The 12,210-nt window shown below is 43.2% G+C and overlaps 1 protein-coding gene across 1 annotated transcript; it reads left to right on the top strand.

The window, feature by feature from the left end:
* Positions 1–6,077: 6,077 nt before the first annotated feature.
* BCDIN3D (BCDIN3 domain containing RNA methyltransferase) lies at positions 6,078–11,773 on the top strand. Its single transcript, XM_042946462.1, has 2 exons — positions 6,078–6,894; positions 9,444–11,773. The coding sequence occupies exons 1-2, from the start codon at positions 6,661–6,663 to the stop codon at positions 10,086–10,088; spliced, it is 879 nt and encodes a 292-aa protein (XP_042802396.1). The 5' UTR covers positions 6,078–6,660; the 3' UTR covers positions 10,089–11,773.
* Positions 11,774–12,210: the final 437 nt, after the last annotated feature.

Genomic DNA, 12,210 nt, shown 5'->3' with positions numbered 1-12,210 from the left:
CAGGTCATGATCTCATTGTTCGTGCGTTGCTGACAGCTCAGAGCCTGGAGCCTGCTTCGGGTTCTTTGTCTCCCTCTCTCTCTGCCCCTCCCCCACTCATGCTCGGTCTCTCTCTCAAAAAGAAATAAACATTAACAAACAAAATTTTTTTCGATAGAAATAAATAAATAAACAAACCAATGAGCCAACTAATGTACAAAAACCCAGCAGCAATCTTCTGGTCAGTATTCCACAAATATTCACTCCCTTCCTCCTCACTCATTCTTCCTGGACAGAGATCAGTTGGTTTTATCCCAAATTCACGTTTTCTTTTCTTTTTCTTGGGCACATTGCTATATTCTGCATCTCTCTTGCATCCATGTGGGCCATGGACCTGAGTTCTGGCCAATAGAATGTATGTGGGAGTAAAGAATACCTCTTCTGGATCTGGCTCCTAAATTATCCCTTGAGATTGTCCAGTGTCTCTCCTCAGCTGCCAGATATGGAGGACTCACTGGAGGACTCTGAAGCCCCAGGGAAAGGTGGACCTTCTAGATGGGTCCATGAAGTCTCTGAGAAGCAGAGAGCCCTTCCCTCATTGCCCACTGACCCACAATGGACTGTGACAACGAGGAAGAAATAAACTTATTATGGTACGGCACTGAGATTTGGGGGCTTTTTATTATTGTATTTAGCGTGCCCTGACTAATTTGGCTCCACCTTTGGAGAAACTGCCTTTACCACCTGGATCTCTGTTTCCTTATCTGAAAATGAAGGGTTCAGAATAGGAGTTCTCTTTGTTGCCTTTCAGCTATAACATTCCATTTATAAATTGCATGGTTATAATTTTCAAGTGGTTTAAAATTCTGCAAGGACTAATTATAGAATTTCTCAACTATAATAAAGAGTAAGTTCTCCAGGGATGCCTGGGTGACTCAGTTGGCTGAGTGTCCAACTCAGCTCAGGTCATGATCTCACAGTACGTGAGTTCGAGCCCCACACCGTGCTCTCTGCTGTCAGCGTGGAGCCCACTTCGAATCCCCTGTCTCCCTCTTTCTCTACCCCTCCCCTACTCTCTCTCTCTCTCAAAAATAAATAAACATTAAAAAAAAAAAAAAAAAAAAAAGGATAAGTTCTCCATTTACAGATGCAGTGTGTTCCGAAAGTCCAGGCAAGAGTCCCTTGCTGGGGTATTGTTTCTGTAAGGAAATAGATTCAATATTTAAAAATATACACAGATTCCTACTTAACTCTCAGCTCTGAGGCCCTATGACCCCCAAATGGAGGCAGTGAGTGAGGTGGAACAGCAGGGACTGAGCAGAGCCTCTAGGGCATGATTTGAGAGGGAAAGAATGGGAGGGTAGGATGGGCTAGACCATGGGCCAAGATATCAGCGGCACAAGGTTCCTTGGGAAGCTGTAGAAATCATTATACATGTCAACTGTCCCTTCCTGGGATATTTCCAATTCTGTATATATACCTCTTCGTTTTAGATTTTCTTGGGTACATGTTCCGTGCAGAGCAGAGATTAATTTTCCACGGAGCTAATGAAGCTCAGGTTTTAGGGTCCTCCTCCACATGTAGAACATAGCTAAGGCCCTAGAAATATGTTTACAAGGTCATTTGTTGTTGAATTTTTACCTGCTGCCCAGATGAAGGAAGAGTTCCAGAAGTCTCTTATCCACCCATGTGCTGACTCACATGATGTTATGACCTGTGGATGCAAGGCCAGAGTTCAAATCAATATCTAAACGTGTCCTACATTTAGCACCCGGCACCAGAAGTGTACAGGAGTAGAGGAAAATAAAGCTTAGAAGATGTATAAAGCCAGAAGCTAGTCTGAAGAAAATTCTTCCGATTGTCAGCTGTGCAAAATATAAGCAGAGGATTCTGTCCATGTTGACATCCAGTCAAAACAAGTTTTGTCCTGTTGGCAATATCCTCAATAACACAGTATATCATTAAGTGTACCATACATTCTTTTCTTTTTTGATGGGAACTGTTCAAAATACAATTTCTCAGAATTCCTAGCTTTACATATTTTTGATGACACAAATGACTAATATCAATGCAGAAAAGGAAAAACTCATAATACACCAATTATAATGAGGTTTTCAAAGGCAAATCAGCTAGTAAATGTAGTCAATTTGAAGAGTATATCTAAGATTAGTCCCTGTACAGGAAAAATTTTTAAAGCTGACAAACACCACAAATATCACAAAAAAAACTCCCATAATAATTTGATGAATTAAATGCCAGCCACGATTGAATATTACTTTTTTCTTACATTTTTGGGTGCATATGTTTTGGTTGCTTCTTCATATGGCAAGGATTTAATAATACCATTTTTTAGAGAGGACAAGAAACATAATTCAGTCTTTTTTTTTTAGCATCACAGATCAAATTTGCCTTATTGTTTGATCATTTAGAAAAGTCTGTTTCGGGGGCGCCTGGGTGGCTCAATCGGGTAAGCTTCCGACTTTGGCTCAGGTCATAATCTCACCGTTTGAGCTCCATGTGGGGCTCTGTGCTGACAGCTCGGAGTCTGGAGCCTGCTTCTGTCTCCCTCTCTCTCTGCCCCTCTCCCTCTTGCAGTCTGTCTCTGTCTCTGTCTGTCTGTCTCTCTCAAATATAAATAAACACTTAAAAATTTAAAAAAAATCTCTTTCCAATTCACAATTTGTTATTGGCAATGTCATGTAAATGTTTGTTATCAAACTGGGAGAAAACCTTAAACAAGTTTCTTTCACGTAGGAACTAAAATTCCAGAGCTTTTAAAAATGTGTAATTTGGTGTGATTTCTCATTGTAAATAAATATTCACTTTTACATCTGTCTTTGTATTTATAATTTTTTTTCTTTAAAGCATCCCCACTCCCACAATTGTGTATGCATTGGGATCCACAAAACCTGGCCAACTGCAGTGTAGCACATGCTCTTAGGTATCGCTATAGCTATTTGAGGTGTTCAGGCTGGTGAAAAGGCCCCAAACCCAGGAGCTGAGTATTGTCGGGTCATCTGGGTCATTCAAATATGACAAATGGGCACAGGGTCAAAAAGTCACCAGTAAGTCAAACTAAAATGCCTCTTTATGGGCTCATCTCTGAGATATTTTAGGTCCCCAGTAACATTACCAGACCCACCCCTATCTTGCTTCTCAAGGATCCCAGAATTAGGAGGGGCATGCCATTCACCATCTAGTCCTGGCCCCTATTTTTTTTGCCGGCGAAGAGTGTTTCAAAAACTCAAAAACATACCAATGTCATTAATGAAATTAAACACTTAAATACTGCCAAAAATACATACTGTGTGTGTCTTTTTAAGATTGATTGATTGATTGATTGATTGATTTATAGCATGAATAGGGGAGGGGGTAGAGGGGGAGAGACAGAGAATCCCAAGCAGGTTCCACACCCAGCTTGCAGCCCAACACAGGGCTCAGTCCAGCGACCCCTGGGATCATGACCTGAGGCGAAATCAAGAGTCAGATGCTCAACCACGTGAGCCACCCAGGAGCCCCTATGCTGTGTTTAAATATGCAAACAAAAAGGTGTTTACAAAAGCAAGGTGATTTCCAGCTGCTTGAAAATGAAGGGTATCAAGTGTTTGCTAGCACCATCTAGTGACAGAAAGAGGTAAGTCTGGCTCACCAAAATCTATCAAATACTGCGGAGAGAAATGGTACCAGTGCTGCTGTTCCACCCCCACCCTTTTCTGGAAGCTGTTCAGAGTACTGTGGTTTACTCAGTTCCACTGTGACTTTTGGTCATTAACGTATGTCCCGAAATAGATCAGATCAGGCAGAGATGAAAGTGTGAAGTAAAAACTGGGAGGGAAAGAGACAAGGCTCATTTTAACCTCTGATAGCATTATCTCCAAACCGCAGGCCTCATGTAGTAAGAGGCCCTTTAAAATGGCTGGTCAGGTGGGGAGAGGTCAATACAACTCTGCTGACCCCTGGCTGAACCTGTTGGGTATTCTGGGCCATCTTGGCTTCTAACTGGAAACTGCTATCTGGGCTGACCCTTCAGTTTCTCTCCTTACCAGCTCTTTTTTTTCCCCCCATCTCTGGCTCAGCCCATATTTTGTCTACCTCCATTTCACTTTGTTTCAGTTCAGTTCCTTTCTTTCTTCCATTCTAATTTTCCCAAAGCAAACTTGGCTTTAGTCATTGACTTGCAGCCTCTATTTAGTTTGGTTTTGTTTTCCTAAATTTTATTTCATGTGGTAAGTACACTTAATATGAGATCTACCCTCTTAATGGATTTTGCATAACTAAAATTTTATAGCCATTGATTAACAGCTCTTCCTATCCCTTTCCCCCCAGTCCCTAGCAACTACCGTTATATTCTTTGCTTCTATGAATTTGACTACTTCAGATATCTTACATAAGTGGAATCATGCGGTATTTGTCTTTCCATGACTGGCTTATTTCACTTAGCAAAATGTCTGCAAGATTTGTCCACGTGGTCACATATGGCGGGATTTCCTTCTTTCATAAGATGAGTAGTATTCCCCTGTATGTAATATCACATTTATTTTATCTATTCATCTGTTCAGTGGACATCTAAGTTGTTCCCGCATCTTGGGGCGCCTGGGTGGCTCAGTCGGTTAATTGTCCAACTTCGGCTCAGGTCATGATCTTACAGTTTGTGAGTTCGTGACCTACATCGGGCTTTCTGCTGTCAGCACAGAGTCTGCTTCGGATCCTGTCTCCCTCTCTCTCTCAAAAATAAAAAAAATATTAAACAAATTTAAGTGGCTGCCACATCTTGACTCTTGCGAATAGTATCACAACGAACATGGGAGCGCTACTCTGCCTTCAAGATCTTGATTTTGGATAAATACCCACATATAGGATTGCTGGGTCATATAGTAGTTCTAGTTTTAATTTTTTGTAGAATTTCCATGGAGGCTGCACCATATAACATTCTCACCAACAGCGTACGAGTGTTCCACTTTCTCCACATCCTTGCCAACACTTGTTGTCTTTTGTTTGTGTTCTTCCATAACAGCCATCCTAACATGTATGAGGTGATATTGTGGTTTTCATTTGCATTTCCTTGATGATTAGTTACATTGAGCATCTGTTTATATACCTTTTGGCCGTTTATATGCCTTCCTTTGGAGAAATGTCTATTTAAGTCCATTGCCCATTTTTTAGTTATGTTACTAGTTCTTTTGCTATTAAGTTATAGAAGTTCCTTATATATTTTGGAAATTAATCCTTATCAGATACTATATATGGTTTGCAAATATTTTCTCCCATTCTGTAAGTTGCCTTTTTAGTCTATCAATGGTTTTCATTACTGTAGATAAATTTCTTAGTTTGATGTAGTCCCACTTGTCTATTTTTTCTTTTGTTGTCTGTGCTTTTGGTGTCATAGCTATGACATCATTGCCAAGATCAGTGTTTCCTCTATTTTTTTTTCTAGCTGTCACACAGTTTTAGGTCTTACATGTAAGTTCTGAATCCATTTTGAGATAATTTTTGCGTAAGTTAATGGTCCGCTTTCATTATTTTAAATATGAATATCCAGTTTTCCCAGCACGATCTGTTGATATTGAGTTTTCATTCAACAAATATTTACTGAGCATCTTTGGGCCTGGTATTACGGTAGGCAAAAGGGGATCCAAGGCTGCAAGCACATCCTCTGGAGCCCAACTGCCTGGGTTCAAATCCTGGTACCATCATTTCTAACTGCATGACCTTGGGCAAATTACAAATTCGTTGTACCCCAATGTCCTCATATATAAAAAACGGATAATTATGGTCTTTGCCTCACAGGATTGATGTGAGGATTAAAAGGATTAATATAGAGGGGTGTCTGGGTGGCTCAGTCGGTTGAATGTCCGACTTTGCCTCAGGTCATGATTTCGCAGTTCACGAGTTTGAGCCCCACTTTGGGCTCTGTGCTGACCGCTCAGGGCCTGGAGCCTGCTTCAGATTCTGTGTCTCCCTCTTTCTCTCTGCCCCTCCCCTGCTTGCACTCTGTCTTTCTCTCAAAAATAAATAAACATTAAAATTTTTTTTAAAGAATTAATATAGAATTAATATATGCAGAGGTCTTAGAGAGGGTCTGGCACCCAATAAGCACTCTTCAGTGCAGGCTCATAAGCCATGGTCCTTGCCTCTCCAAGAGCTCACAAATCAGTTGCCCCTATCCACCTGTCCCACCTGGCAGTCAGGACTCTCTGGGTCTTCTGACATTTCAAGTGCCCCACAGCTCCTGGCAACCCTTTCCTGGAGCCATGGGATGAACCGGGTGCAAGTTCCTGTATCACAGATTCCTTGTGTGACTCTGGGTAATTTCCACTTCCTGAGTCTCAATGCATATGGAAAGAAAGGAAGCTGGACCAAAATTGATTTCCAACATCCCCACAAACTCCTTGTTCTGGGTATAGCTCAAGTTGAAACTGTATCGGCTTGGGCAAGGCACGGAACCTCTCTGCGTTTGTTTCCTCGCCTACAAAACCGGATAATGGAACTAACCACCCCCCAGGTGGTGGTGAGGGTGCAACAAAGTAACACAAGCACCGGCTGTCCGCGCTCCCAGAGGGAACGTCAGCCTTCAGACCCACCCTTCTTTGCCACTTAACGCACGCGCGCTGGCGTCCCGTCCCCTCCCCGCGCCGGGATCCGACTTCCGGTTCCGCCGGGACCCAGAAGCCAGGCTGACAAATGGCGGCGTCCACGAAACAGGCCACCGGGGGCGTTGAAGAGGCCGCGGCGGAAGAGGAACCGCGAATTCTGGAACCCGGGGCCGCCCCGTTTGGAAATTTCCCTCAGTATTCCCGCTTCCATCCTCCAGAACAGCGGCTCCGCCTCTTGCCCCCGGAGCTGCTTCGCCGGCTTTTCCCTCAGAGTCCCGAATCGAGGCCGATCCTGGGGCTCGACGTAGGGTGTAACTCTGGGGTGAGTGACGGGGGCGGGGTCGGAGGTCGGGGAGCCTAGCGGTTGGCTTCCTCTGCGTTCGCTGGGGCTGTGGTTTGGGCGTGGCATCACACCCATCACCACTTTCCCCAAATGAGTTTAAACTCCGTTCCGAATTCCTGCGTCCCCGCTTGTGCGTTTGCCGCCTCACGGCCAAACCTCGGATGGGAAGGGCCACCGTTTTGGGGCTTCCGGCGCTTGCCTCCTGTACAGCGTGGCTGGCGACCTGGCTGCAGAGAGGGGGCGTCCGGACACCCGCCTTTGGGAGCGTAGGATTGGGATTGGGTTACTGGGAGAGAAGAGCCAGGGGTGACGGAATCACGCCTGGAATTAAGATTCGTGTGCCATACCGTGTAGGATGCATCCTGGAGCCAAGTAGATACTTACTTAAAAGCATTGAGTTGACTGAGTACAGTGGAGAGGGTTGAGAGGGAGGATACAGCTCCTTGGCGGAGGAAGGCATTGCCACGTCTTCTTACCTCAAAGTATTCTTAGGCGTAGAGTGATTATAGTGAAATTACATTCAAAATATCGACATGCCACCCTTGACACCTATCTGTAACTACTAGCATATCCTAGAGGAGCAGATATTTTGACCCTATGATTGCAAATCACAGGCATGTAACAAAAAGTAAGTCTCTATTCCTGACCCTAAATTCTCCTTCCCCCCTACACATTGGCAACCGCTGTTTATAATTTCTTGGGTATGTATCCTGTGTGTATGTAGGCATTTATGTATGTATAAATATCACCTCTTTTTACCTTTACAAACAATAGCACACTATTTGGCACCTTGCTTTTCACTTAATAATTTGGAGATCACTCGTGTCACGACATTCTTTTTAGCAGCTTCAAAATTGTATGCATGTACCATAATTTACAGTGTGCTTTATTTACATTTTTAAAACTCCCAGGCCCCACTGTAGCCCTACTGAAACAGGATCTTGAGAGATTGAGCCCTTGAGTCTATATTTTCTTTTTCAAGCTCCCAGGGTATTCTGGGATTGGGGAATTGAGGTTGGAGAAGGTGAAGAGATGTGGTAGAGGAAGGATGAAGTGACAAATAGCTAGTGAAACTGGCACACCCAAGATCAGACAGGAAGAGGGAGTCAGCAAAGAAATAAGTATAGAAATGGGGAGAAAATTAAGCAGCATAGTATAGGACCTTCCTACTCTAAATATGGTCCTTGATCTACAACACCGGCATGACTTTTTAAAAGAATTTTTTGTGAACTATGCCACACATACAGAAAAGTGCATGAGACATAAATTTACACTTTATGAACTATTATAAAGCAGACACCTTTATGACCATTGTCCAGGTCAAGAATAAGACATTGTCAGAACCCCAAAAGTCTCTTAACTTTCTCTGTTCCTAAACCACCCCCCTCCACCCAGAGGGAACAACTAGCCTGACTTATGCTTATTTCCTTGATTTTCTTTATAGCTCACTATTTTTGTATCCCTAAACAATGTAATCTTATCCATTTTTGAAATTCATATAAATGGAAGCTTGCCATGTATTTTTTGCGTGTGTCTTGCTTTTTTGCTGAACATTGTATATTTGTAAGAGTCATCCATGTTGATGCACTGAGCTGAATTCCTTCATTTTTAACTGCTATTTAGTATTCCATCTTAATGAATATATCACATTTCTTCATCCATGCTACTATTGTTGGACATCTGGGTTGTTTCCAGCCACACTTTCTTCACCTGTACAAAGAGCATAAGTATTTTCCTTACAGCATTGTTGCACAGAGCAAAACAGGTGGTGCATAGAAAAATGCCTTGAAAAATGGATTAGAGCAACACAAATTTGAACTAGTTGTAATGGTTATGGAAGTCAACGTTAGACAAAGGAGATAGTGACTTGTTTAGGAGTCAAAGTGCTGAGGTGGTGAAAATCACAGATCATTAGACTTGGCTAGAAGGAAGTCAGCAGTGACTTTGGGAAGTGATAGATGCAGAAGTAGAATAAATCTCAAAAGGGGGTGGTGAAGCATAAGGCAGACAGTAAAATTGAGGCTGTAGAATGAAGGCTAAGCAAGGACTTTTGGAATCCAGACTTTTCCCAATCACAAGTCTGAGAAGCAGATGTTTATAAGAGGGTGCTTGTTCTGGTTCCTCACCTTCCTGGTAAGGAATGCTGGCTATGCCCTTGGAATCCTTTCTTTCTCCCTGAGGTCTGAGATACCTGAAAAAAGTGAGTTTACCAGCATATTACTCAAGCTGGACAAGACTGCTCTCAGCTCCTTTGCTGCATCCATTTGGCTGTAACTTTCAACCATACAGCCCAACCTACCATCAATGTCAGGGAAGTATAGAGATGACACATTATTGCCTGAGACCCGTGGAGGGCACTGAGAACCTGCTCTGTGGAAAACTTTTTGGGCAACCTTCTTAGTCTAGGAGCTTCATATCTTATAAAGCAAAGACTAAGTGGCAGTCCAATGAGATGATAAGAGATAGAGGTCTTTCTTCCATTCACTGGTTGAGAGCTGCAATGACAAAGCTCTTTTGGATTTCTCTAGGATCTGAGTGTGGCTCTATACAAACACTTCCTTTCCTTACGTGATGGGGAGACCTGCTCAGATGCCTCAGGAGAACTCCATCTACTCTGCTGCGACATAGATCCAGTCCTGGTGGAACGAGCTGAAAAAGAATGTCCTTTTCCTGATGCCCTGACCTTTATCACCCTGGACTTTATGAATCAAAGAACCCGGAAAGTTCTCTTGAGCTCTTTCTTAAACCAGTTTGGACGGTCAGTTTTTGACATTGGCTTCTGCATGTCAGTAACCATGTGGATTCATCTGAACCATGGGGACCGTGGTCTGTGGGAGTTCCTAGCCCACCTTTCCTCCCTCTGCCGCTACCTCCTTGTGGAGCCTCAGCCCTGGAAGTGTTACCGGGCAGCTGCAAGGCGTCTCCGGAAGCTAGGCCTCCATGACTTTGACCACTTCCGTTCCCTTGCCATCCGAGGTGATATGGCCAATCAGATTGTGCAGATCTTGACCCAGGACCATGGCATGGAATTAGTATGCTGCTTTGGCAACACCAGCTGGGACCGAAGCCTTCTGCTCTTCAGGGCAAAACAAGCCACAGAGACTCATCCAATTCCTGAATCACTGGTAGAGGAAGGGAAAGAAAAGAACAGATTACGATCCTGGAGACAGTGAAATGGGAGGGTGGGAAGGCCAGGAAAGAGATATTGAAAGAGTGTTACACAAAGAATTAAGTTCACTGTCCTTAATTCGTGATTGTAAGGCAGCCTCAAAACCTGGCAGAAACTTTTGGCAAAATGTCCAAGACATGCGATTGAAAGAATCAGTATCTATTCCCCACTGTTTGAGTTGATTCTGGAAGAAGAGACTGTATCTGTGGAGCAAGGAGCTGGGCTCTCCGGATTGAGATGGCATAGAAAAAGTGATCTTGGTTCTAGGATATGGAGGGGGCTGCTTCTAGTGGTTAGAGACTTAGCCCAGGCTAGCCTTAGAATGTATCTGTTCCATGGGCAACTTGAATCTGACCTGGCTTCTTCAGGCTTTTGCTGGACTTCCTTATCCTGCCTTCAGGCATCACCTCACAATACAATCTGGAATGAAGAGTCACTGGCTTGGCTAAAGGAGAGAATTAGTATGAAAAACATCTTATCTTTCCAGAGCAGGTCATGTATCCAACATGCCCAGGCTCAGCACAGCATGTAACAGATACTAGCCAAAATGCGCTGGCTAGCATTTATAAGATGTTTAAAAGATTTAAATTATGACCCAATATCCAGCTGGTACAAATACAATGAATGAAGTGGGACTGTATAATTATATATAATAAAAGTGACTTGAGTATGATTGAGAATGCCCTGTGACTCTGGGGTAGGTAGGAAACTTCTGCTTTTAACCACTCTATCCAGGGAGTTTTCAGCTCAAGAAAAAGAACCTCACCCAAGCTCAGAACAGAAAACATACCAGAGAGTAAGTTAATTTAGGACTTTTTTTTTTGTCAGAGTCCTCTGCCAAAGCACACCAACATGGGGGTGGGGGGTACACAGCATTACGGCAGTGGGAATATGTGCAGGGAAACAGGCATAAAATGCAGTCTACAATTGAATGACTATAGCATAAATGCTGTGGGATAGGCGTCACTGATATACATCAGGTTTTGACACCCATGAGTTGAGTCCAAGGGAAAGTGGGAGATGGAGAAGGATTTGGTGGAGAGAAGATAGGAAAACAAAAGCTTCTTAGCTATACCTAGCTAAGAAGGGCGACTGGATTGATGAGCTTCAAAGTCCTTAAGATCCTATTATTTTCTGAAGTTATAGAAGGAAGGCTGGGGAATAAGAGTGTCTGAACCACCAATTAAACTTTGGACCTATTGGTAGAGAAGGTAGTAAAAGTTCCTGCTAGGGAATTTGAACTCTATGCATAGAGAGCAAAAGCTAGTACATTCCCCAAACTATAGGAGAGTGGAACCAAAACCTTCATTTAGGAAAACCGGTTTTTCTATTTTGTGCAGGATAATTATGTGGTTGGTGTCATTTCCAATCTCAGACTCCAGTACTACTTTTCAATCTTTTTATATTCCTGCTCCTGATCACTTTCATCCTAGTGACTCTTGTGGACTTTTACCCTTCTGCAGGTTCTTGACTCTATATCCCTGTACCACTAGTCTAAGCAGATTACCTAACCACCAACCAGCACCGTTCTTGTTTGCTGTATCAGGAAGTCTTTTCTTGCTCTCTTTTTTTTTTTTTTTTTTAATTTTTGTTTTATTATTACTGGTTTATTTGACAGCGTGAACTTGGGAGGGGCAGAGAGGGAGACAGAGGATCCAAGCAAGCTCCAAGCTGACAGCAGAGATCCTGATGTGGGGTTGAACTCACAAACAGTGAGATCATGACCTGAGCGTAAGACTCTTAACTGAGCCATCCAGGGACAGTTGCCTTCAGTCTTAAACCCCTTCATCTTTCCACCTTTTCACTTCTGAACTTACCCAATGAACTTTTACCCAGATAACCTCTGCCTGAGTTCCTGATCCCAACCTCTACTACTTCTCCCAAACTGCTTTATTGAGGATCCCTTTGATGTCTCCTTGGCTTCATTAACTCCTTCCTGTCCACCTGCCAACGTGCTCAATTCTCTCTCTAAAACCACCAACTTTTCCTGTATCCGATCTCTCTTCAAGTTTATTCAGTCTCTCCATCTCTTCACCACCAAATGTGAGCAAAGCCCTTGAAAGAATAGACTCCACAGTCTATTTCCCATTCATCAATGACCTTCTGAGTGCCAAATTCTGAGGCCT

The sequence above is a fragment of the Panthera leo genome, chromosome B4 (genome assembly GCF_018350215.1).
Source record: "Panthera leo isolate Ple1 chromosome B4, P.leo_Ple1_pat1.1, whole genome shotgun sequence".
NCBI lineage: Eukaryota > Metazoa > Chordata > Mammalia > Carnivora > Felidae > Panthera > Panthera leo.
The sequence above is the reverse complement of the archived record's forward strand: the minus strand, read 5'-3'. Positions and strand labels throughout refer to the sequence as shown.